Here is a 27,559-nt window from a genome sequence, read left to right as displayed (position 1 = left end):
TATCTATCTATATCTATCTATCTATCTATCTATCTATCTATCTATCTATCTATCTATCTATCTATCTATCTATCTATCTATATATATATATATATATATATATATATATATATATATATATATATAAACAGTTGCACTAAAAGAATAAAACACCACTTAACTGGCTACAACAGAGTTAGTTTTCCCTGCAATGACAACATTTATTACACACAGCTCTATGAGTTTCAGCCTAATATAGGTAATAAAGCTTGTAGCAACAAACGCCAAAAGCTCCAAAACTATTCACAAGTAGATCTAATAAATGTCTTAAAATAGTTCGCCCAACATGTGGCTACACATGTTGTGTTAATAAGCCACTTATTAGGGAGAGAACACTTCAAATTATTGTTCATTACTTCCCATTTCAATCATACTCAGAGGTGAAATGTTCGTCCACGGCCTTTGATCTGGCGATTTGCGCAGTTTATAGCTGCACATGAAGGTACTTTTTTTTCCACAAAATTACAAAGAATAAAGCTGTGTGGGCCTCTTTAAAGATCAATAGAAAAGATCGTTCAGGAGCGGAACATCGGAGTGGTAATATGGCGGCCGGTTTGCTTCAAAAATATTGGCCAATAAGCGATCCAGTGTTGTATAGAGATCAGTGCTTCATTCAGGTCTTTCTCACAGATCAGTATTCGACACACGCTTCGAAGCCAAGAGTCGCTTGACACCGGTACCAGAAGTACATCACTGGCAGGAAGTGAAGTGAGAGGAACTGAAACGGCGGTCAGTTTAGGATTTGAATTTGTCAAACAACTTGTATAATCTATAAACATCTACATTAATATGGCAGATCCGAAGGTGAGGTCATGCGTTTTATGTTACACAGTTAGTTACGGATGTTTTGAAATCGGCATTTCATGTAAGACGTTGTGTTTTAGTTGCCATAGTTTGGCAAAGTTTGAAAAGGAAGCGGCGAGGGAAAATGCCGACAAAGGTGCTGTGTGTCGTGATGCTTAAATAACAATTAAGGGATTTTTGCCTTTTTTTTGGCTATGGAATGTTTAATTAAAATACAAGACCTAGACCGTAAACTGCTTGAGATGGTCAAACTGTGACAATTGGTTCATTACTGGTGGTTTATGGGTTTTGACGTGTCTGCGTGTTAGCATTAGCCGCGCACTGTTAAGCAAGTTTGAACGGTGATGTTACCGAAGAAACTGATCTGACACAGTCGTCAGTCATTCATAAGGAATATTTATCATCTAGTCGTGGTACATATGTTTACAAAAACTGTGTTCCTACAAGTTGACTTCCCAGCGCTACAATTGCTAACATAGCTTTAATATTAGCTTGCTTTGGCTGTTCGACGTAATCAGAGATGACAAATGCGGATTATTTCTCAAGTAACGAGTTGAAATCAAAGTTATATTGCATGCAAAACAGTACCGTAAATTTGTAAATCATGAGACGACTATTTCGTGAGGTTTTTTTTTTTCTTTCTTCCTCCGAAGCTCTTCCACGTTTATATTATTAGCTTCATAATGAAAGGCCCGGTTAGCTAAGCTAACAAACAGTTTAACGATGTTGGCCAAAAACTGCAAAGTAAGCAACTGTTAGCCATCAATTTTAATTAATACACAACGAAAATACCTTACATGAGCAAACCATACGATTAAAGGCAGTCTTTTGATGCATACTCAAGACAGGGATTTCAGGATGCGGCTAACTTGCTGTCCATTCATGCTAATCAAAGGAGTTGAATACATTTAATACAAACTAACTCAAAATAATTATTGATGAGGAATACAGTTTTGCCAGGCGTGTTTAATCTCAGACATGACGTGAAAATAGTAAATGCTTAGTCACCTTAAACATGCTTGGCTCTGGAATGGCAATTTAAAAAGTGCATTGTCAGTTACTTCAAATACTCCACCTTTCCACTGAGCTCTTTTTGATTTTTTTTTTATTTGGCAGTGGGAGTGTACATCACTATATTACTAATCTTGAATTCTGTTCATGAAAAGCGCTTTTGATTGGTCAGTAAGCCAGTTTCGAGGTTTCAGCGCTGCAGTGCCTCGTGGGTAAGTTCAAAGGTCAATGCATATAAACGTTGCGCATTCCCAAGGTCATGATGGCAAAGTACGCACAAGTTTGCTTTTAGAACCGGGAACAATTATACAACCCCTGGCAAAAATTATGGAATCACCGGCCTCGGCGGATGTTCATTCAATTGTTTAATTTTGTAGAAAAAAAGCAGATCACAGACATGACACAAAACTAAAGTCATTTCAAATGGCAACTTTCTGGCTTTAAGAAACACTATAAGAAATCAGAAAAAAAAATTGTGGCAGTCAGTAACGATTACTTTTTTTATACCAAGCAGAGGGGGAAAAAATATGGAATCATTCAATTCTGAGGAAAAAATTATGGAATCATGAAAAACAAAAGTATTTTGTTGCACCACCTCTGGCTTTTATAACAGCTTGCAGTCTCTGAGGCATGGACTTAATGAGTGACAAACAGTACTCTTCATCAATCTGGCTCCAACTTTCTCTGATTGCTATTGCCAGATCAGCTTTGCAGGTTGGAGCCTTGTTATGGACCATTTTCTTCAACTTCCACCAAAGATTTTCAATTGGATTAAGATCCGGACTATTTGCAGGCCATGATATTGACCCTATGTGTCTTTTTGCAAGGAATGTTTTCACAGTTTTTGCTCTATGGCAAGATGCATCATCATCTTGAAAAATGATTTCATCATCCCCAAACATCCTTTCAATTGATGGGATAAGAAAAGTGTCCAAAATATCAACGTAAACTTGTGCATTTATTTATGATGTAATGACAGCCATCTCCCCAGTGCCTTTACCTGACATGCAGCCCCATATCATCAATGACTGGATATTTACATGTTCTCTTCAGGCAGTCATCTTTATAAATCTCATTGGAACGGCACCAAACAAAAGTTCCAGCATCATCACCTTGCCAATGCAGATTCGAGATTCATCACTGAATATGACTTTTCATCCAGTCATCCACAGTCCACGATTGCTTTTCCTTAGCCCATTGTAACCTTGTTTTTTTCTGTTTAGGTGTTAATGATGGCTTTTGTTTAGATTTTCTGTATGTAAATCCCATTTCCTTTAGGCGGTTTCTTAGAGTTTGGTCACAGATGTTGACTCCAGTTTCCTCCCATTCGTTCCTCATTTGTTGTGCATTTTTGATTTTTGAGACATTGCTTTAAGTTTTCTGTCTTGACACTTTGATGTCTTCCTTGGTCTACCAGTATGTTTGCCTTTAACAACCTCCCCATGTTGTTTGTATTTGGTCCAGAGTTTAGACACAGCTGACTGTGAACAACCAACATCTTTTGCAACATTGCATGATGATTTACCCTCTTTTAAGAGTTTGATAATCCTCTCCTTTGTTTCAATTGACATCTGTCGTGTTGGAGCCATGATTCATGTCAGTCCACTTGGTGCAACAGCTCTCCAAGGTGTGATCACTCCTTTTTAGATGCAGACTAACGAGCAGATCTGATTTGATGCAGGTGTTAGTTTTGGGGATGAAAATTTACAGGGTGATTCCATAATTTATTCCTCAGAATTGAGTGAGTCCATAATTTTTTCCCTCTGCTTGGTCTAAAAAAGTAACCGTTACTGACTGCCACAATTTGTTTTCTTGATTTCTTATAGTGTTTCTTAAAGCCAGAAAGTTGCCATTTGAAATTACTTTAGTTTTGTGTCATGTCTGTGATCTGATTTTTTTCTACAAAATTAAACAACTGAATGAACATCCTCCGAGGCCGGTGATTCCATAATTTTTGCCAGGGGTTGTAGCTGTTTCTTCATGCATGGGGTTTGCCAGTGACGGGGAGAGAGCGGAGGAGCTTGGAGCTTCAGTGTGTTCAGTTCTTTAGTGTACTGGTAAAACCTACGGCAGAAGAGGAGAACCAACTCCGAGCAGATCAGTTTACTGAGAGTTGACCCTGTCCTCTCACCCTATCCACTCGTCCCCCTCCCGAACGGTTCGCTCGGTAAGTTACTGGATTTATAAGAGATATATAGATGAAGCTTATCACAGTCTAATATTTATTTTTCTTCTGGCACATATGTGTCGTGGCTGATGTCACCCAGAAAAACTACACACTGGTTAGAAGCTCGGCAACTTGCAAAAAAAATCAAGATATTATCATGAATATAAATAAAGTTAATGACACTCTTAGAACACTCGTCACTCCAGTTGAAGAAGTTAATTCAAAGTGATTAAGAGAAGTTTAATGGTAAACAGACGGCGCTGTTAGACCAGTTCAAGACAAGTTTAAGTTAGTTTCCTGGGTGGTGGCTGCATAAAAAGTGTAGGAGTGATGAGTGTTCTCAGCAGTTCATAACCTTTATGTTCGTGTGTGTCAGTATTTTAGTGTTGATTATCAATTATATTTTATCTGTTACTCCTATTTCCATTTTTATTTACTTACACATTATGTATATTCAGCCACACTTTGTCATGCTATGCATGAACGAATGAAGTCAAATCATGTCTTATAGTTTATACTTTATCTTGTATAGTTTATAGTATAGTTTGTATAGTTTATACTTTTATCTGCAAATTTTCCTCAAATTTCACAATTTTCATTTCACAGCCCTGCATAAAGAAGACAGGAAGGTTGTCAGTGGCTATTGCACTTGCTTTGCTTGCCAGCCAAATGATTTAAAAACTGTATTATAAATGCCCATGTGCAATAATAATATTCAATTACAATAATATGTACATTACACGTTACAGTGACGTTCAGATGACCAAGGTCTCACCTGCTAAATCTTCATGCAGATCTTATCCCCACCCTTCACCATATAAATAGAAAAAATGCTCCGCAGGAGCCGAAAATATCACAGCAAACAGACTAGGATTGTAAAAATTTTAGACCTCTCGGGCAGATCGTTCCACAGAGGATAGGAAAAGTGACCCGCCGACTTTTTGGTCGCCCCATGGACACAGAACAGTCCTGCACCCTGTGAACGCAAGGCCTGTCAGTATGTAGGGCTCAACCAGGTCGGCTAGGTAGGGAGGTGCCGGTCCGTGAACAATTTTATAGGCCAGTAACAACACCTTAAAGTCTGATCTCAGAGACAGGAAGCCAATGAAGGGATGCTAAAACGGGTGTAATGTGGTTGAACAGTGCTACCGTAGCAACATTATGATGGATTCCCATCACGAGGCAGGGTCGAAAAAGTTCTATTTTGTAATCTAGAGAAATTAATGTATCTGCCATCGACCTGTACTGCTGTTTGAGCCTTACTCATTTTATCCATGCCCATTTTGCTCGTTCTGGTGCTCTGTATAATGTATTTCAGTGGTTGTTTATGCAATTCCAAATGCCAAGGCTTCACGTTAACGCTCTTGATCACTGCACAGGACACATAATTGGTGACATCAGTGTAGACAGCCCTATGGGCAGAACATGTGGCTCTGGAATAGGAATTGGATGACCAATATAGAGACTGGAGTTTGAGTCCAGGTGTACACTTTAGGCTACTTGTCTGTGCTCCTGGACAACTTAGATTGCATTGACCCAGTCCACCCACCTGTTCTCAGCCTTGGCTGGAAAAGTAACGTGCCATGGACTAGAGTCCTGCCCAGGGTAGGGCTGTAACTGTGCTTGTGTTTGTACAAAAAAAAAAAATTGGTGTGTGGTGTTTGTTTGGTCATGTGTGTACAAAATCAGTGCAGCCATTGCAATGCATATGCAGGATTTTTATTTATTTGAGTGACTTTGTACCTCAACGTGTCCTCCGAGCAACTTTAGTAAAGGACCTGCTGTTGTTAGCTTAACCCATTTGTGTGAGGGGTGGAACGGTATGGTACACAGAATGGTACATTTGGGTTCACACCATAGTTTAGACAACATGGTTCAGCATGGAGGGGGAAGCATCAGACACTTTTTTGTGCTGAGCTCTGGTGATTTTCACATCTGGATGATCATGTTGAATATGTGTTAGCATGTTTAATGTTGGTCCTCTGGGGGCCCTGCATATGGATGGAAGAGGGACATAGTGGGATTCACGAGTGGTGTGAATGCATTAACAAGTTTGTGACTGACTGACTGTGGCAACAAAAGAGAAGTGATTATTTTGAGTGACCACTCACTAGGGGTCTACACCAGGTCAAGGTATTTGGTTGGTATAAGACATTCGGTAATTCAGTATGTAATGCTGTAATTTTCATATGTCAGGGCTGGTTGTGACTAGCAATTAGTCTGTGGTTATTTTCTGTGTCTGCATGCCTTCTATGTGACCATAACTCATTAAGCCTCCTTTACGCAGGATGGCGGCAGTTGTGAGTCATTTGTGCAGCTTAAAATGTGCCTCATCCACAGAGGTGACACGGAACACCTTTCTGTGTAACCGCTTCAGCAGCCCTTGTGGGTGTTGTTGTTTCACATGGAGTTTATGCACAACAAATGATGTCACATTTCCACAGAGATCTGCTGCTTTTTTATTTTTACATATATGCTGGAACTTGAGCAGTTTGCCCCATGGTTGTTGAGAGAGAGGGAGCAGAATGAGATCAATTTTAAATGCTAAATTTTTCACGTTCGTTAGTTTGGATTTGTCTTGTGTGGGTGGGTGCACGTGTGTTTCCCCATCGTTCACGGGCAACATCAGCTAAATCAGCAGAAAAATGCCATCACTGGATAAATAATACATTTTGCTGGACTTTCTATGTCTGGATAACAACTGACAACAATGAAAAATAAAAACAGATTAAAAAAAAACATTACAAGGACTGAAAAAAGTCACATGACTGTTGTCCTCTTCAGAAAACTCACTTTTTTGTTTTCTTGGCATTCTGAGTCAAATTCTGGATTATACAACTCATGGAAAAAAGGACAAAACTGGTGAGTCCACAATGAACTTAATGTACCAACTTACATATTAAAATGTTCAGTGCGAGGTGTTTTTATGCAGGTGCTGTGAAGGGCACTGCAGTGGAAAAAAAACTGCGTACACACGCAAAATCCATTACTAAATGTGCATGTACAAAAACATGGAAAAAGGATTCATTTAATATTTAGCTGATTTTTTTTTTTTTCTTCATGGTGAGAGGCTTGGGAATTTTAGAGCAAAATGATAGATTTGATATCGGCCTATAGGTTTTCAATACACTAGGGGCAAGATTAGATTTCTTAAGTAATGGTTTAATCACTGCAGATTTGAAACATTTAGGAACAGATCCAGAAGTTAATGAGATTAATAATTTCCAGTAAAGTCGACTCAAGAGTGGGCCACAGGTCCTTAAACAGTTTAGTTAGGGTAATGCATGTTAATGGACTGAAGGTGGCAGCAATGCAACAATAAGGATGCTGGCTGCCGTTAAACACCATAGAAGAAGAAAAAGAAGAATTTTGATGATGCTGTCTCTCTTAGCTGGAACTGTTGCCCCACACTGTAGAGTTTGTTGCTGCTTTTTGGGTGGCTTAAATCCGAACCAAGTCCAAATAATGGATGTTGCACTGGCTTTTTTCACCAGCTTCTCTGTTTTGCTTTCAGCCATGTTTAATCAAAATGATGATTATGCGTTGCAGCTGGTTACAGCTCATGACTCTAACTTATGCGAATTGGAGAAACTGAAGCTTTTTGAACCACTGAATCAATATGAAGCAATTGTTGGAATGGTTCAGTGCCTCGAAGCATTTGATACAATTAAATATGGTGACATCTGCTGGCCACTTAAACATAGCACTTGCACAGAACAATAAAGGGTAAGATGTCATGAAACAGTAAGGTACTGTTATGTATGTTTAATAATAAAGGTTGTATGTGCATCTTGAAAATTTTGGCTATTTTCCTTTTAAAAGACCTTAATATACTTGTTAAAATGTGATTGTGCCATGATAAAACACTATATGTAACCGAGATATAAATTGAGAAATGCTTGTGCAACTAGGGACTTATGAAAATAGTTGTACAAAATGATGGGGATTTCGGCACATCAAAGGTTTTTATTTAAACAAGATCATTTCAGTGGTGTTATGTTTAAGTCTGTTCTTTTTCTTTACTGCATCTCCAGTTTTGGTGGCAACGCTCTCACGTGGCACAGAAGTTTCTGTCATATGAAGATGGATTTTGTCCAGCTTGTAAAGAGTTGTATAAACAGCAGTTTGGCTTTTCTTTGAGTTAAGTACAAGTGGAGCTTCCAGAAGCCCAGAATGAGCCATCAGCCATAGGAAAAAGTAGAAGACAAATCTGTCTGTCTGATCTCTGCTCAGATTTGAATACGCACCAAAGTTCACATCCAAACTCGCGTCATGTGTCAGTGGATGATTTTCTGTTGCTTTAGTGGAAAAACGGCACTGTAATTGTGCATCCATCAAGTGGTCACCGAGTGTTCTGTGAGGTGTTTTTGTGTGGTATTTGTGCGTCATCCTGGCTTGGCGACTCTCCTGCAAAAATCAGGTGTGGTTTCATACCATTGAGACCATGTCTGTTTTAGGGCTGGAACAAACGATTATTTGGATCATCGAATCTGAAGGGGTTTTGACACGATTAATCGATTAACAGGGAATTTTTAAAAAATGTGCCAGGGAAACATTTTTTGTCTCCTTCCATCACTATTTAACAATACAACATGATTTGAAAACTTAAAATACTTGAAAATCAACAAATCGTCAAATGTCCCTTGGCTGTTGAAATATAAAATAATAAAGAGTAAAACAGTTTATAATAAAGAACAAAAATAATTATTTCAAATTGCATTGTTTTATCAAAGTGCTCAGTTGCCATAAAACAACATTGAAACATATAAATGTTATCAAATATATGGTGGAAAAAAGGAGGTATTTTTGTTGCTGCAAATGAGCAATTAGTATAACCAGTTAACCATAAAACCTAAATCAAAAACTGTAGCCTGACTCATTATATGTGCAACATTCTCTGTATAACTTGTAAACTATGTGGTCATTTCACAATGACACATGTGACTCATGTCTCTTTCTCTACAATTGTAGCTTTATTAGTTATTACTATTATTGTTGCTATTATTATTAATATATAAATAAAAATAAATAAAAAATATAATTTGTAATACATTTGACTCTTTTACGACAACAAACGCTGAGCCATTAATTATACAGAAAACAAATGTACAAACATGCTAAAATGCCAGCAGCTTACTGCTAACTTTAGCATTGAAAATGCCATAGACATGCTAACGTGTTAGCATCGGTGTTAGCATAAAATACATCTATCAACTGTTTCAGAAGACCATAACAGGTCAGTTTAACATGAAAAAGGTAAATATTCCTCACAGACATATGCTCTTTGGGGTTTTAGTGGGGAAAAATTAAGATAAAGCGAAATAAAACAAATGAAACCAACAAAGCAGCAGCTCAAAGCACTCCATCATTGGTTCAAGATTCAAAGCAAAGCACTTAATATTTACACCATTTTTATTAGAGCTGACCTTTTCTTTCAGGAGCAGGAAGAGCGTGAAACCCCTGCAGAGAGTACAGAAGAAGCGTATCACGATCCACAGTTTGAGCCTATCGTGTGTCTTCCAGAGCAGGAGGTGAAAACGTTAGAAGAGGATGAAGAGGAACTATTTAAAATGTGAGCTTATGTGAAAATGTTCACTGCTGTAATTTTTTTCCATTTCCATGGCTATGTGATTTGTTTAAATAAAGTGTTGTTTCTGTGAATAACGTGCTGTGATTTTTATCAGGAGGGCGAAGTTGTATCGCTTTGCATCTGAGAATGACCCGCCAGAGTGGAAGGAGAGAGGAACTGGTGACGTGAAACTGCTGAAACATAAAGAGAGGGGCACAATCCGTCTGCTGATGAGGAGAGACAGAACCTTAAAGATTTGTGCTAATCATCACAGTGAGTTTGAGGCAAATTCCAGTGGAAGGGTTTCATTGTTTAAATCCCCCACTAGTCATCAGGTCATAAGGTGGATATAAATTTGCACTCTGTCAGTATGTGCATGCATCCGTCACACCTTCTTCTGTTATAACTTGAACCAAATTTATCTATCGCCAATTTTGAACTGCTCATTTTTCTAGTCTTGCTAGTTTATCTTGAACAATTCCCTAGTCTTGTTCAAACTTGTTCAATTTTTTTTTCAGGAACAGAGTATCATAGATCAGGGAGGACATGTCCCAGAGCACATATAGTACAGTCTTCAGTTCATTCAACAACAACTTGTTGATGAATGTGAATTGTGCTCAGCGAGCTGAAATATGAAATACGAGGTCTATTAGAAAAGTATCCGACCTTATTATTTTTTTCAAAAACCATATGGATTTGAATCACGTGTGATTACATCAGACATGCTTGAACCCTCATGGGCATGCAAGAGTTTTTTCACGCCTGTCGGTTACGTCATTCGCCTGTGGGCAGTCTTTGAGTGAGGAGTGGCCCACCCTCTCGTCGATTTTTTTCATTGTTTAGGAATGGCTCAGAGACTGCTGCTTTGTTTATCAAAATTTTTTCAAAACTGTAAAGCACAACTGAGTGGACACCATTCGATAAATTCAGCTGGTTTTCGGTAAAAATTTTAACGGCTGAGGAGAGATTTTGGTCTGGTAGTGTCGCCGTAAGGACGGCCCACGGCGCCTGACGGCGATCTGCACTTCGAGGCGGCAGCGTCTCGCCGTTTCAAGTTGAAAACTTCCACATTTCAGGCTCTGTTGACTAGGAAGTCGTCAGAGAACTTTCAGAAGAAGTCGGCATGAGGAGTTTATTCGGTCATTCCATTGTTAACGGACATTTTGTAATGAAAGAACGTGCGGGCAGAGTCGCATGTTGGGCCGGACCCGACCGCGGGGGGTCGCGACAGGAAAAACACCTCCGTTGGAAACCTTAACGGGCAAGTTGGACCATGCCCAAACTGTTAAACAATTTCTCAGTTACTCACTTGTTGAAAGCCATCAAAAGCTGCCTGAATTTTACAAATGGTTTTCAACACGGAGGTGTTTTTCCTGTCGCGGCGCACACAGATTTGCCGAGTAGTCACGGAAACAACTCGGCGAATTTGCGCGCACGTCTTTCATTAAAAAATGTCCTTAAACAGTGGAATGTCTGCATAAAGTCCTCATGCCGGCCTCTTCTGAATCTTCTCTGTTCTCTCACGACGTCCTGGGTGAATTAAGCCTTAAATTAGGATGTTTTCAGGTCGAAACAGGCCGACGACCGCGCCTGGAAGCGCTGCACGACGTCCCGCTCTGTGGGAAGTCCTTACACCGACAGAAACACCCCATAATCTCTCATCAGCCGTTAAACTTTTCACCGAAAACCAGCTTAATTTCTCAAATAGTGTCCACTCGGATATTCCTCACAGGTCCAGAAAAAATTTTGATAAAGCAACGCGCGTGGTCTCGAGCAGCGTGTGAAACAAAGGAATTCAGCCGAGAGGGCGGGACCACATCTCACTCAAGGCCTGCCCACAGGGAAATGACGTCACTGACACGCGTGAAAAAACTCACGCATGCACACAAGGGTTCAAGCATGATTGGTGTAATCGCACATCATTCAAATCCATATAGTTGGAAAAAAAAAAATGTTGGTTTCTTATCTAATAGACCTCGTATTTCCTCATCTGTTGCCCCTGTTGAAGTCTTGTCATGATTATTGATAATCCCAAGGCTGAAATCAGGCTCAAGCCACTGTCCCACCAAATAATAAGCCATGAATAATGAGCCATGCATGGGTGTGTCAGCGATTATTTGCAGAATGATCCACATTTTAAGATGTCACGTATCTGCTACTAAGGCGCCTGTATGTGCCTCTCTGTACCTCACATGTGCCACGCATCAGCCTGTAGTGAGCCACGACTGACCTGTCATTTGAACCCTACCCAGCCTCAAATGGCTTGTGTCGCCACAAATGATCCACGAGGCGCCATGTAACACCATGTTGGTGCACGTTTAGGCATGAGTTTGGTCCAAACCTCCAGCCCTCCCACGCTTGGTCCCTTTAAAGTGTAGGTTTTTAATTCACAGCATCCATTCAAGATGTCACATTTTTTAAACGCAGTCCAAAAAAAAGATGCTCCTGTACAGTCCGGCTGGTGTGCGCCGTGCGTCAGGCTGCAGTTCACCTGTGTGCCAGAGTCATTAAATGCAGAAGTTCTGTGTGTTCACCCAGCTCTCTGTGACCAAAAAAGGATACCACAATGAGGTGGCCGATTTAATTATATACACCTGCAACTGTGTGGATCTCCCTCCCCCCCCAAACAAACAAACAAACAAACAAAAAAAAAACACAACACAAAACCCATCCATAACCAGACCAGCTAGAACCGAACCACGGGTTCCTGGACAGTCGCCTCTGCGCTTCTTGCTGGCTTTATTTCTTCCACGGCTTAGTCATTTTGACACAGTGATCCAACTTTTAACTTTGTGTTTGTCCATTAATGTCATTAAAGCATCAGTGTATGTATTAATGTCATCAACATCCAAACTCTGACAGAAAGTGATTAATCCGCTACAAAATAATTATTTTTCTATACAGAGTCTGGCGCACAAAGCAGGTGGGATTGTCACGACGAAGTGCACAAGAGGGCAGAGCCAAAATACCCTGTCCAAAATAACCTGTCCTGTCCTTGTAGTAGCTCGTACACACACTGCCCCACGCTGTTGTTGCTAAATTTTGAACTTCTTGAAATTAGCGCCACACTCAGAGATGAGCCTTGTTAGCTGAATATTCTGCCACGATTGTTGAATAACTGGACTTGTACCAAAAAAAAAAAAAACATGCTGTGTGGCTCATTATTCATCCTTCATTATTCAGTTTATTAATGGCCCTCTGGTGGCCATTATTTATCCTTAAGATCCAGGACGTCCTGGAGAGATTTTTATTTCTGAGATGACTTGGGAACGCCTTGGGATCCCCCAGGAAGAATTACAGGACTTGGCCTACAATAGGGAAGTGTGGGATGAACTGCTTGGTCTGCTGCCACCGAGCAGATTCTATCATGTAATTACTGTTTTCAGATAAATGGATATGGAAATAAGGTGGACAATTCTAGCTGACTTAACAGTTTTTGATAAAATGTAATATGTGCAATAAGTGAACACTGAAAGGATTTAGTCAAGTTGTATGTAAATATATGCCTCCACCTCTATCTATGTATGTTGAACAAGTACAATTACAGTCACTATGTTTAACAAATGACTGTGTATGTGTGCTTCATTTCATGTCTGTGTGAAATCAGTCATCCCAATGATGGAGCTGAAGCCCAATGCTGGCAGTGACAGAGCCTGGGTTTGGAACACACTAGCAGATTATGCCGATGAATGCCCTAAACCTGAACTTCTGGCAATACGCTTCTTAAATGCAGACAGTGAGTATTTACCTGTGAGTTCATTGTCCAGAGTCAGTTTCACAAAAACTAAGTGCTCAACACCTAAACAAGGTCGAGCGTGCTTGTTTTTGATTTATATTTGTGTGTGCGCCTGGAGCATCAGTTGAAATCCAGGAAGAGCTGACTTTTGTCCTTTGGCATACTTAACATTTTTTCATGAGGATTCAAGTGGTGAAAACAGCAAGGTGATTGGGCCTTTTTATTATTATTATTATTATTATTTTTATTTTTTTTGAGAAATCACTAACTTTTGTTTTGTATTCAAGCCTGTTTGTCACTCTTCACTATTAGGGACTGTATTTCAAAATAAAAGCCTGTGAGGTTGCTGAAGACCTGACAAAATTCATCAGTCTGTCCATCCTCAAACATCCCAGAGAGCAGATTCAAATCTGGACATTTTCTGTGTGCATGTGACCCCAAAACCGGAATTAATATGTTCACACTCCAGACAAAACAACATAATTGTGTCTTACACAGGCCAAAAAAAAAAAAGAAATTTAATCTCATGTGAACACTATCATAGTACAGATATAAAATTTCAATTGTTCATAATTTGTTTACATGGAATATTTTCCTGGTTAAGCAGCTTCAGAAAAACTTACTGACAACAAAAAAAAAAAAAAAACTTTTTGAAAATTGAACACAGCTAAAAACAGATTAAACCGTCAATTAAGACTTTCATAAAAGCCAAGAATTTTTTCTGACAATAAATGTAGCATAACTTAAACGGATTTCCCCAAAAGTCAGCTGCCCTGCATATATAGTACAAATGGCCACATCTAGAATCTGTGGTTCCTCATGGGTCAGTGTCCTTGTGTGCGTGAAAAATTTTGAGCCCGACCAAGAAGAAACCACAACTGAATTAATGTTTATTTTTTTAACATAATCCTCGTGGAAGTCCACATGCTTTTTCCAGCGTCGCTGCAGTGCCTTAATACCGTTCTCATAGAAGGTCTTATCCTGGAGCTCAAGGAATTCATCCACTGCACATATGACATTTTTATCAGTATTATGAGTTCCAGCAAGATGTCTTTTCATGTTTGGAAACAGATGGAAGTCCAAAGGCGCCAAATCAGGGGAATAAAGTGGGTGCGGAACACGTTAGTAGCCACATTCATGAATGGCAGCCACTGCAGCGACAGATGAGTATTGTCCTGGTGAAACAGAACACCCTGTCGGAGTGTTCCACTCTGCTTCTGCTTTATATTTTTCTCGCACTTGTCGCAAAAGGGACGGATAATAGGCCCCAGAGATGGTCTGTCCCTTCTGGAAATAGTCCACCATTATGTTGCCCTCAGTATCCAAGAAAACAGAGGACATGACCTTTCCAGCAGATGAGACAGATTAGGGTTTCTTTGGCGGGAGAGATCCTACAGGTGCTTTGGACTCCAGTTCAGAGTGATGGGCCCAGGTCTCGTCCATAGTCATGAATTGTCACATGAAGTCACCCCACTCTGCCTCAAAATGCTGAAGATTCTCCCTGAACATCTGGAACCTCGTGTGTTTCTGATCAGCTGTGAGAAACCTTGGGACTCGTCATGCTGAAAGTTGTCGTACCCAGTTGTTCTGCCAGAACCGAATGGACTCTCTCCTAGGAAATGCCTATAGTACTGAGTACAGTGCATCTGGAAAGTATACACATTTTGTTATGGTACAGCCTCATTCCAAAATGGAGTAAATTAATTTTTTTGCTCAAAATTCTACTCACAACACCTTATAATGACAACATAAAAAAGTTTTAGTTTTAAATTTTTGCAAATTTATTTAAAACAAAAATTCACATGTTCATAAGTATTCACACCCTTTGCTCAGTACTTTGTTGATGCACCTTTGGCAGCAATTACAGCCTCAAGTCTTCTTGAATATGAAGCCACAAGCTTGGTGCACATATCTTTGGGCAGTTTTGTCCATTCCTCTTTGCAGCACCTCTCAAGCACCATCAGGTTAGATGGGGAGCATCTGTGCACAGGCATTTTTGGATCTCTCAAGAGATGTTCAATCAGATTCAGGTCTGGGCTCTGGCTGGGCCACTCAAGGACATTCACAGAGTTGTCCTGAAGCCACTCCTTTGATATCTTGGCTGTGCGCTTCGGGTCATTGTCCTGCTGAAAGATGAACCATCGCCCCAGTCTGAGGTCAAGAGCGCTCTGGAGCAGGTTTTCATCCAGGATGTCTCTATACATTGCTGGGTTCATTGTTCCCTCAATCCTGACTAGTCTCCCAGTTCCTGCTGCTGAAAAACATCCCCACAGTATGATGCTGCCACCACCAAGCTTCACTGTAGGGCCGGTGCCTGGTTTCCTCTAAACATGACACCTGGCATTCACACCAAAGAGTTCAATCTTTGTCTCATCAGACCAGAGAATTTTGTTGGTCATGGTCTGAGAGTCCTTCACATGCCTTTTGGCAAACTCTAGGCAGGCTGCCATGTGCCTTTTACTAAGGAATGGCTTCATTCTGGCCACTCTACCATACAGGCCTGATTGGTGGATTGCTGCAGAGATAGTTGTCTTTCTGGAAGGTTCTCCTCTCTCCACAGAAAAATGCTGGCGCTCTGACAGACTATCAGATTCTTGGTCACCTCCCTGACTAAGGCCGTTCTCCCTCTCTAGGTAGAGTCCTACCTTTCCCCAGATTTGTGCCTCGAGACAGGACCTGTGTGTAGAATTTTGATGGGGAATAAAGGAATTTAATCCATTTTGGATTAAGGCTGTAACAATACAAAATGCGGATAAAGTGAAACGCTGCAAATGCTTTACGGATACATTGTGTGTGATGCTTGATTTCTCTATCAGAGAGGACCATGTCATGGATCTTCTGAATTATATTAGTTGAGGTGGCAGTTCTGGGTTTTCCTGATCTTGCTCCATCTTCAGTGCTTGTTCTGCCCATCTTGAATTCGGCTAACAAGGGTTTAACTGTAGCATAAGTCTTGACATCCTCCACTAATGTCATTACCATTGCTTCATGGGTCTTCTTCAGAGACCCTTTTTTTTTGTGAGATGCTGACATGCCCACCAGCTTCTCCCATTTTGCCCATCAGGCACACCTCTACTCACTTCACTGAAAATTTGTGTCTACAGCACTACACCCTGTCAGTCAAAATTTCACACATCCATTTTCTGTACCCGCTTATTCCAAATAAGGGTCACATGGAGTGTGGGAAGCTGGAGCCTATCCCCGCAGTCATAGGGTGTAAGGTCGGGTACACCTCAGACAGGACATCAGAAAATTTCACGCATTCTCAAGAAATATTGGTTGTTAAGAATGCAAAAGATGGAGAACCACACCCTACCTTTTCTGGGTCAGGTTCAAAACCTTTCAGTCATGCCTTTATATATGTAGGGTTTTTGATATATATTATACAGATAATGGATGGTAAGGAGTCCATCAAAGAGAAATATTAGATGAAGAAAAGTTATATTGGACTCGGCTACGCCTCGTCCAATATAACTTTCTGAATGTTCTCCACCCCCCTCCGCTCCAATTGCTGTGATCAATGATTTTGATGCGATGAATGCTTCTAAAACGTCAGTAGCGTGCTTGTCTACCTTCTTAGTGTTTTTGGCATCCTTGGAGTTCAACATTTCCACCAGTTCCTCCTTTGTGAACTCAGCAAACCTCGCTGGCAGACGATTTTCTGCTGTTGTTGACATTTTTTCAACCAGCGTCTGTCAGCTAGTTCCTGACCTTCGTATGCCGCGCTCTGATTGGCTAGCTGTTGGCAGTAAGCTCTAACGCTATTGGTCAGTGGGAACCGATCCAATATAACTTTTGGTCCGAGCCTTTTTGGATCCATATATATATATATATATATATATATATATAAAAAGAATGAATGAATACCAGCCCTTTATATTTCATTGATCTAGTGCATATTGGATACAGCCCTTCTTCAGTGTGCAATTATATGGTAATCACTTGCGGATGTGCAAAGTATTACATTTTGGGGAGATGTAGAGGACAGGCTGGCTTGGAAATGGATCTTATGATCCTTTTCAGGATCAGCTGAAAGATGATTTGCAGATTGCTGTCATTAAAAAAGTTGTAATCCACAATGATGTTTCATACTCAATAAAATGTAAATTTATAATTGTTCAGTGCACCTGTGAGCAGTGATGCCGGTACTCTAATCTGACCACTTTTTTTAGTAACGAGTAATCTAACGCGTTAATCTTTCCAAATCAGTAATCAGATTAAAGTTACTTCTCCATGTCACTGTGCGTTACTATTATTTTTCATTGTGGGTCGATATCAGCATTAAACTTGGTCTGTGGGCAGGAGGTCGGGGTTCGAATCAACTGCCCACTTTAAGTGAGCTGTGAGCTTTTCATCCACGGTTTTTTGCAGCTGCTCGACTCGTCGTCTCCTCTTAAAGCACGGTGATCAGCACACCTGCACTGAGCTTTACAAAGACATTTTTATACTTTTTTTCTCCTTTATTTAGAATTCTGAGCTGAGCTGCTCTGTATCTGCACGTTAAAACAGCTGATCCTCCGCGACGCGTCAACAACTAACACCATTTTCCACTCAAATGCACCTAAACTCTCTTTCTGAGGACCACATGATGTGAAAACACAATAAAACTTTCTTACCTGTAAATCTGGTCATGTTTTCTGCATAAATAAATGTTATCCATTCTTTGTGCTCAAACGCCAAAGCAGGGGTGAATCCAGATGGAATGGGGGCGTGGAGGAGGGATGTGCCCCCCCCCACAACACCCCTAGATTAAAGGTCCAGTTTTGAAGCCTTTTTTTACTACTAATACTAACTACTAATACTACTTAAAATAATATTAATTTCGACAAGTAAAATATTTAGAGAGAATTTAAATGTTAGAAAAATGCTAGAATGAATTTAATAGTTACATTTATAAACAATGTAGGTTTTTTGTCATGTTGAGGTGGCAGAGGGTTGTTGTCGGCAGCTGGGAAAAGTAACTAAAAAGTAACTAGTAATCTAACTTAGTTACTTTTACAATTGAGTAATCAGTAAAGTAACTAAGTTACTTTTTCAAGGAGTAATCAGTAATTGGATTACTTTTTCAAAGTAACTGTGGCAACACTGCCTGTGAGTAATTAATACTTACTGCAGCAGGCCTGTACTTCACACAATAAATTCAACATCATTGTGCATTTGTTTGCTATTATTGCAAACAAGAAACTTAGCAGCACTTCATATGTTTTTTTCCATTTCTGATGCCGTAATTGAATTGTGTAATTTGTGTTTTTGTCATTAAAGCAAAGCTCAGGTCAGTTCATACCAGCTCTGTTCCTTTTTCAGATGCTCAGAAGTTCAAGATGAAGTTTGATGAGTGCAAGGAGGATGTTCGGAAAGCTCTCGGGGGAATGGGTAGGTGTAACGTCAATCCTGCACTAGCTACTTTGATGAAGCTTTACCCATTAGCTTGTTGGTTGATTGACTGCAATTAATAAACTTGTGTGGGGGGCTTGTTAAGTTCTCAGTAAATTTCCATCATATTTGTTGCGACATTTTGATGACACCAAAGATTTTGTTATATAGAAATTTGGCAAAATACTGGTTGTGTCCTTGATGTCATGTGTATGATGATGCAAGTTTATTGATTAAAAATCACAGTTTAGCTAAAACAGTCAGATTTCAGAATGGAAATTTTGACTTGGAAATTTATGTACAGTATCAGATGTACATTAATACATCTATAAATATCGCTGTAAAATACTCTAATAGTGCTTGTGATGTCATACTGTCTTTGTGATGGTGGGTGTGATTTTATTTATTTTTTTTATTTATTTATTTTTTTGACCTGCTAATGATTGCAGACACACTCTGTTCCCTGCTGCTCACTTCAGGGTGGAACTTTTTCTGTCTGCTACATAAACATGCAGAACATGTCTCCTAACTGGCTTTCTGATAGGCTGGTGTCTGTATGCTCTGCTACATGACAAATATCAAATTAGCAAATGCCTAATTTGGAACAGTTGTGGTCATACGTTTACATACGAGGTCTGTTAGAAAAGTATCGGACCTTTTTATTTTTTTCAAAAACCTGATGGATTTGAATCACGTGTGCTTGCATGAGCCAACCTTGAACCTTTGTGCGCATGCGTGATTTTTTTCACGTCTGTTGGTTGCGTCATTTGCTTGTAAGCAGCCTTTGTGTGAGGATGGGTGGAGTCTCGTTTTTTTCTTTGCAAGGAAATGGAGGAACGACTGGAGCAGCGCGACTGCATCAAATTTTGCCACAAACTGGGCAATAGCCAGGTGGAAACCATTCGGATTATTCAGACGGCTTTCGGTGACAATCCTCTGGGCATCACACAGATTAAGGAGCGGTACAACCGGTTTGAAGACGTCCGCACAATGGTGGAGAGCACGCCGTGCTCCGGGCGGCGTCAACACGCTGAAACGACCGGATCATTTCCAAAGTGAACGCTGTGATGATGCAGGACCGTTGTGTGATTATCCGAGAAATTGTGGAAGAGGTGGACATCAGCAGTTTTTCGGCACATTCCACTGTGAAAGAAGATTTTGCCATGAAAATAGTTGCAGTGAAATTCGTCAGCACGAAGCTGATGGCGCAGCAACAGCGCCTCCGTGTTGAAATCTCACAGGACATGCCTTGACATGTCCAGCTTGTCCACAATTTCTCGGATAGTCACATGACTGAAAAGCCACCGAAAGCTGTCTGAATCTTCCGAATGGTTGACGAGCTGGGCATGTTACAACATGTCCTGTGAGACTTCAACATGGAGGCGCTGTTGCTGCGCCATCAGCTTCGTGCCGATGAATTTCGCCGCCGCTCTTTTCATGGCAAAATCTTCTTTCACAGTGGAATGTGCCGAAAAAGTGCTCATGTCCACCTCTTCCACAATTTCTCGGATAATCACACGACGGTCCCACATCACCACAGCGTTCACTTTGTAAATGATCCAGTCGTTTCAGCGTGTTGATGCCGATTGGAGCGCGGCGCCCCTCCACCATTGTGCGGCCGTCTTTAAACCGGTTGTACCGCTCCTTAATCTGTGTGATGCCCAGAGGATCGTCACCTAAAGCCATCTGAATAATCCGAATGCTTTCCACCTGGCTATTGCCCAGTTTGTGGCGAAATTTGATGCATTTGCGCTGCTCCAGTCGTTCCGCCATTTCCTTGCAAAGAAAAAATTACGAGAGACTCCACCCATCCTCACACAAAGGCTGCTTACAAGCAAATGACGCAACTGACAGGCGTGAAAAAAAAACCGCATGCGCACGAAAGTTCAAGGTTGGCTCATGCAATCACGTGATTCAAATCCATCAGGTTTTTGAAAAAAATAAAAAGGTCCGGTACTTTTCTAACAGACCTCATACATCAATTGTGCCCTTGCACATGGCAGTATAGGACTATCAGTAATTTGAACCAGCGGTTTAGTACTAGGTTTTTGGGATTTCATAGGATCCCCAAGTAGTTACTGGACATCATAACTAGCCTATACTCAGATATTGTATTTGCTCTATGGAGCAGTGGCCTGGTGTTTATCAGGGATTTGTTCTGGTTCCTTCACTGTCCAGTGCTTGCGTGGACTGGGTGTTGGGTGGGGTTGTGGAAACCACTTACTGGTGATTTTGATGGCATGGAAAGGTTTACTGACCTTGACTTCGTTGGCAGTACTGCAATATTTACAGAATCGTTGGATATTCTTATTGCAGCAGTTGAGAACCTGAGTTTGCAATTATCCTGGATAAAATACTAAGAACCAGACTTTTTTAAGTAAATTAGAGTAAATTAGTTTTTCTCTCAAAATTCTACTTGCAACACTCCATAATGACATGAAAAAATGTTTTAAAACAAAAAAAATTTATTTTATTTTTTTGTAAAAAGGAAAAAAAAATCTGCACACTTCGGGTCTGTGCAAAATACAACCCCTGGCAAAAATTATGGAATCACCGGCCTCGGACGATGTTCATTCAGTTGTTTAATTTTGTAGAAAAAAATCAGGCAGAGTGCATGTTACAAACAGTGCTTGGAGTTAATCAGTGGTGAAGCACTCTGAGTCAGTAGAGCATCATGGGAAATGTATAATGTAGATTACAATTTGTTCATGTAAATGGGGAATCTTCTTCACAGACTAAAGTTAATTATGGAGTTCCACAAGGTTCTGTGCTAGGACCAATTTTATTCACTTTATACATGCTTCCCTTAGGCAGTATTATTAGACGGTATTGCTTAAATTTTCATTGTTACGCAGATGATACCCAGCTTTATCTATCCATGAAGCCAGAGGACACACACCAATTAGCTAAACTGCAGGATTGTCTTACAGACATAAAGACATGGATGACCTCTAATTTCCTGCTTTTAAACTCAGATAAAACTGAAGTTATTGTACTTGGACCCACAAATCTTAGAAACATGGTGTCTAACCAGATCCTTACTCTGGATGGCATTACCCTGACCTCTAGTAATACTGTGAGAAATCTTGGAGTCATTTCTGATCAGGATATGTCATTCAAAGCGCATATTAAACAAATATGTAGGACTGCTTTTTTGCACTTACGCAATATCTCTAAAATCAGAACGGTCTTGTCTCAGAGTGATGCTGAAAAACTAATTCATGCATTTATTTCCTCTAGGCTGGACTATTGTAATTCATTATTATCAGGTTGTCCTAAAAGTTCCCTAAAAAGCCTTCAGTTAATTCAAAATGCTGCAGCTAGAGTACTGACGGGGACTAGAAGGAGAGAGCATATCTCACCCGTATTGGCCTCTCTTCATTGGCTTCCTGTTAATTCTAGAATAGAATTTAAAATTCTTCTTCTTACTTATAAGGTTTTGAATAATCAGGTCCCATCTTATCTTAGGGACCTCGTAGTACCATATCACCCCAATAGAGCGCTTCGCTCTCAGACTGCAGGCTTACTTGTAGTTCCTAGGGTTTGTAAGAGTAGAATGGGAGGCAGAGCCTTCAGCTTTCAGGCTCCTCTCCTGTGGAACCAGCTCCCAATTCAGATCAGGGAGACAGACACCCTCTCTACTTTTAAGATTAGGCTTAAAACTTTCGTTTTTGCTAAAGCTTATAGTTAGGGCTGGATCAGGTGACCCTGAACCATCCCTTAGTTATGCTGCTATAGACGTAGACTGCTGGGGGGTTCCCATGATGCACTGTTTCTTTCTCTTTTTGCTCTGTATGCACCACTCTGCATTTAATCATTAGTGATCGATCTCTGCTCCCCTCCACAGCATGTCTTTTTCCTGGTTCTCTCCCTCAGCCCCAACTAGTCCCAGCAGAAGACTGCCCCTCCCTGAGCCTGGTTCTGCTGGAGGTTTCTTCCTGTTAAAAGGGAGTTTTCCCACTGTAGCCAAGTGCTTGCTCACAGGGGGTCGTTTTGACCGTTGGGGTTTTACATAATTATTGTATGGCCTTGCCTTACAATATAAAGCGCCTTGGGGCAACTGTTTGTTGTGATTTGGCGCTATATAAAAAAATTGATTGATTGATTGATTGATAGTGAAAGACATGAAACATACAGAGGAAAAAAAGGAAAAAGAACAAGTCCATGCTGTGTACACATCAGGCATCGGCCATCATAAAGCACAAACAGTTCAAAATTAAATCAGTACTTCAGAATTATATAAACACACTCATGTCAAAATCCTCGTTTAGACCTGATGGTTGTAGTGCATCTAATGTATATATCCAAAAGAGTTCTCGTTGGCATAATTTCCTGTCAACGTCACCCCCTCTATGTAGGGTTACTTGTTCTATACCCCGGAATCTAAGGGAAGAAAGAGGGTGTGACAGATCATTAAAATGACAGGCAACAGGATATTTTTCATCTTTTCTCCTAATGGAGCTCTTGTGTTCACTTATTCTTTTAGAGGGCGGGTGGTTTTACCAATGTAAATTTTGTCACATGGGCATGTTAATATATAGATAACATTTTTCGTATTGCATGTGATTATTCCCCTGATTCCAAAACTTTTACCGGTTCTAGGGTGCTTAAAGGTATTTGTTTTCACTGAATTATGACAATGAGCACAATTTCCACAGGGATAATTCCCTTCTTTGATAGGAGTTAACAGTGTTTGTTTTGGAGGGGGTAAGATGTTAGCTCTAATCAGTTTATTACAGAGGTTTGGTCCTCTTTTGTGAACAAAGAGAGGAAGGTCCTGAAAAAGTTCAGACAGGGCTGGATCTGTGGTTAGAATATGCCAGTGTTTCTTAATAGTTTTTTTTTTATAATGTGGGCCTGGGGAGTGTAGGTGGTAATAACAGACTGAAAAATGTTTTTTCTTTTTCTACACATTTTTTCAAAAGGTCAACTCTGGACTTAGAAAGAGCATTCTGATATGCCGTATCCACACACTGAGCTGTATAGCCCCGTTCTTAAAAAACGCTGTTTCATTTCTGCTGCCTTCTCAGTGAAGTCATTGTCAGAGGGGCAGAGTCTTCTTAATCTATAGAATTGGCTTTTAGGTAGGCCATTCTTTAAAGCTCTAGGGTGGGCGCTGGTGGCTAAGAGAAGAGTATTACGGTCATTCTCACATTTTTTTATTTATTTATTTTATGATCATTTTCCCCTCCCCTGTAGTGAAATATCTCAAGCACCAGTTGACCAATTTCATTCATATTTATTATAAGGGTGTACTTAGGTGATTCCTTTGACACTTTGCAACAGTTTATCTTCCGAGGATATCTTACCCCCCACCATGGATATCTTCCCCACCACCTGATATCTTGCCAAAACATGCACACGTACGCAGCATTTATAATCATTAATCTAATTTTTTTCTTTGTTTCCGTCATAATAAAATTAACTATCACTTGAATCAAATTATCCTAAAATCAATTATATGCTATACAATTGAATCAAAATATTTTGTACCATACATATTTTTATCTGTATAGTAATAACATTTTGTGATTGCATTAGTACTAGCAGAATATAGTTATATAATTACAAATAGATAAAACTTTAAAGTTTGGCTCATTCTTTATGCTACTAAAACTTGAAACCACTTTGCTATAATATTTAGTGGATAAAAATGATTTGAGTTATACTTTTAACACCAGCCCTGGCAAGGGAGCAGCCTGCAGCGGATATGTGTTCCATTCAGTGAGCGTCATAGACTCTCGTATACGTCATGCTGCGGAAACCAGAGAGGCGCATTGGACCAGTGGATTTGTTCTGTTTTTACTCAGTACTGCAACACATTGTCCATCTATGAGTTCATATCTGCAAAATTAGAATCATCTTCAGTTTGGGGGCACATTTAAAAGAATATCTTCTTTTATAGGTGAGGTCACATGTTCGATGTTGGGAGTTTGACATGTTTCATTCACTGTTTTGCTGCAGGCAGCACTGACAGCCCTGACAAGGTAACAGAGAAACTGGCAGAACTCTCTGTAAAAGACCAGACATCAGAGGAGAAGAAAGAGAAGACTGAGAAGGAAGACGAGAAAAAAGAAGTGAAGGTCGAGGAGAAGAATTGAGAATAAAGAACCTGCTTTGCTGGTCTTCAGTTTATCAGTTTTCCTCTTTTCTACAATAGACTCTCAAATGAACTGAATTTGGACACTTGCATATTAGGTTTTTTTGTTTGTTTTTTTTTTTATTTTTTTTGCCTCAAGATCACAAGTTCTTGTTTCCACTGGGGGGAATAGATTAAAATTGTAACAAAAAAAAACAACTTTTTCTTCCCATGCCCTCTTCTATGACATCACAGGATGTCCTGCTTTCTGTCACCTGCAGTTCAGTGTTAGTTTTGACAAACTGTGTAAGAGGCTTGTGATGGTGATAATTCCCACATTGGGTTTTTGTTTTTATTCCTGAGGAGAGACATTGTAGCCTGCTTGTTAGCACAGTCAGGGAACACACGTTATCAAATCCAATGATGCATTGGAGCCAGCTGCTTCACTCTGCCCGTTGTCCAAGCTTTCATTCTAGAAACAAGTTGGGTGTAGACTATCCACTGGAAGAAGTGTTGAGGTTCTGTGTTTCAGGCATTGAAGGGGAGCTCAGGTATGCACTCTGCGCTGCACCCTGCAGCGTCCAGACGAGTGAGTCATAGGTGATCAGATGCACTTAGCTAAGCGCATTTTGTGTGTGTTTGTGTGCACGAGCGAGTGTTTGTTTTCAATCATGACAAATCTAAAGTCAGCAATTCATCACGTTCTGGTGCAACAAGGTTTTGCCATAAGTTGAGAGCTTCAAACATTCCTCCAACTGTTGAGTGCACTTGGAGCAGCATGATTAATCTGATGCGTGTACTCACCACCTTTTCCTTTCGCTTAATTAACATGCAGCTAAGTGCCAGTGCATCTGTAAATACATGTATATTGGGTGAAATGTTGCTTTTCATTTGTACTCAAATGATTGGAAATGTTTCTTCCACCTTCCAGTAAAAGCTGTCAAACTGTTTTGGTCCATCACTTTGTTTTTTGTTTTTTTTTCCCCCTTCCCCTGCATCCAGTTTTGTGGTGCACAGTACATGTTGGGGAGTTACGGCAATAATCAGTCTAAGCCATTTAAGTTTTAGAAACTTTATTCACTCTTAGGTTATTGGGAAATGTTTCCTCTTCCCAAAAATAGCAATGTATGTACATTTATAGTATATATTCAATACATAGAACTTTGTACTTTGAGTTTCAGAAAACAAAATCAGCTCATGATGACTGTCAGGAATGGTCCCTGACCTGCATTGCCCTCCAAAACAAAACATGTTGAACTAATGGCAGTCATTGTAAAGAGGAATGACGATCGGGTTTAGATACATGGTCAAGTATTAGGCTGGTCATGTGGCCAGAAAGAATCCATGGAAACCACAACCTTCCACCTGCAGGAAAAAAAAGTTCATGAACAGAGTCGTCCTGTTACTTTACATCAGTGCTTATAATAAGGCAGCTGGGTGAGACCGAGCCAGAAAGTTCTACTTTAACTCCGCAATGCGGTTGACTGACGTGGTCGTTAAGCCGGACTTCACCGCAGCTACCTGCCTGATATCTGAATGCCTCAATGTGTTTAAAAAAAAAAGTGAATTTCACAAATCGTCAAGAACCACTGTCTCCAGGTTTCCCCAAATTCATCAAACTGTCCCTGCCAGCTGGGGACAGAATTAACTGATTAATCTGCAAACTGACACACTTTCCTAGCAGTATTTCATTGTGTACAATTTTCCTCAAAAAAAAAAAAAAAAAAAAAGGCAACAATGGTTTAATTAGAATGCAGCTGTAGCCCAACAACCAAATCCCTCACTTTGCATACAAGTATTCTGGCATGAGCCTTTAAAGGTCATCTCTCATATAGTGTATATAAAATAAAATCATCTTATGGTCATCAACAAATGAAGGGTATTTAAAAAATAAAAAAAGGTTTGACACTAGGCTGCGCCAGACAGCTTGCTGTGAGTTGGGCAGATTTCAGCTTGATGTCACTGCTGTAATGTTTACGTCACCTCCAGGTCTCTGACCAAACTGTGTGAAGCCACTATTAGCTCTGAAATCTCAAGACCGCTTCACTGAAAAGCTCAATCCTGGATTTGTGTCCATGTATTGTGTTTCTGATTATAGATCACGCACACTCAGGATTGCGTGTGTTCAGTTATTGACATTTTGTATACAAATATTTCTTCACTCAACATTTTCAAGTGCTATTTACTGATCTGTTTGAATCATACTTATTCACAGTAATTTATAATTTACTGAATTAAACACCACTCAATACAACATATCCAACTTGGGCTTAAATATGTTTTTAAAAAAATCAAATGTTTTGAAAGTTTGGGTATATAAAAAGAAAACTACATTAAAAATGACAATAAGTAATAGCTCTATCACCACTCCAATAATGTCATTGGAACAAACATACAAAAAAAAAAACCAAAAAAACAGTTCACAAACAGGAGCTTTTTTTGTTGACAGGAAATGGCCATTTTATCAAAAGTCAAGACTTGTTCTGAATTGTGAGACATTGGGATGAGGTATTTTGAAACAAATATTTTTAAAGAAACCTATGTGCCAGCGCTTATGCACGTTTCATTTTGAATATGTAACTTTTGCAAAAATCTGTACTGTACTGCACCTAGTGGAAGGGAATAAAGGGGACTGAGCTTTGCTCCCACACTTTTAACAATCTACACAGACATTCAACATGTATGAATGAATATCAGTGAGCACCTCCACTGGTTGCACTCGTTCCTGAGAAAATCCCTATGAACCCGTACCGTGCAACTCCTGCACAACGATAAACTTTG

The 27,559-nt window shown here is 40.0% G+C and overlaps 1 protein-coding gene and 1 non-coding gene across 4 annotated transcripts; both read left to right on the top strand.

Moving 5' to 3' along the window:
- The first annotated feature begins 688 nt into the window (after positions 1-688).
- On the top strand, positions 689-25,728 carry ranbp1 (RAN binding protein 1). 3 transcript variants are annotated; one of them, XR_004560889.1, is made up of 7 exons: positions 689-843; positions 9,460-9,593; positions 9,706-9,863; positions 13,198-13,326; positions 18,631-18,699; positions 24,664-25,329; positions 25,364-25,728. XR_004560889.1 is itself a non-coding variant. In XM_034171092.1 (6 exons), the coding sequence occupies exons 1-6, from the start codon at positions 829-831 to the stop codon at positions 24,798-24,800; spliced, it is 642 nt and encodes a 213-aa protein (XP_034026983.1). In that variant the 5' UTR covers positions 689-828; the 3' UTR covers positions 24,801-25,728. The 3 variants fall into 3 exon arrangements, 2 of the variants coding, with proteins under 2 accessions (XP_034026983.1, XP_034026984.1); XM_034171092.1 differs by having other exon boundaries at positions 24,664-25,728; XM_034171093.1 differs by lacking the exons at positions 689-843; positions 25,364-25,728 and adding an exon at positions 889-979 and having other exon boundaries at positions 24,664-24,800.
- LOC117511396 lies at positions 19,145-19,273 on the top strand. The gene has a single exon (XR_004560945.1). It is a non-coding gene; the product is annotated as a small nucleolar RNA SNORA77 (small nucleolar RNA).
- Positions 25,729-27,559: the final 1,831 nt, after the last annotated feature.

Source organism: Thalassophryne amazonica, chromosome 5 (assembly GCF_902500255.1).
Source record: "Thalassophryne amazonica chromosome 5, fThaAma1.1, whole genome shotgun sequence".
Lineage (NCBI taxonomy): Eukaryota > Metazoa > Chordata > Actinopteri > Batrachoidiformes > Batrachoididae > Thalassophryne > Thalassophryne amazonica.
Note: the sequence above shows the minus strand (reverse complement) of the source record. Positions and strands in the feature narration are given on the sequence as shown.

Excerpts from the sequence above, each read along its gene's own strand:
- ranbp1 (XM_034171092.1), top strand. Across the intron at positions 9,594-9,705 it reads GAAGAGGAACTATTTAAAAT|GAGGGCGAAGTTGTATCGCT; the intron begins GTGAGCTTATGT and ends GATTTTTATCAG. Across the intron at positions 9,864-13,197 it reads GATTTGTGCTAATCATCACA|TCATCCCAATGATGGAGCTG; the intron begins GTGAGTTTGAGG and ends GTGTGAAATCAG.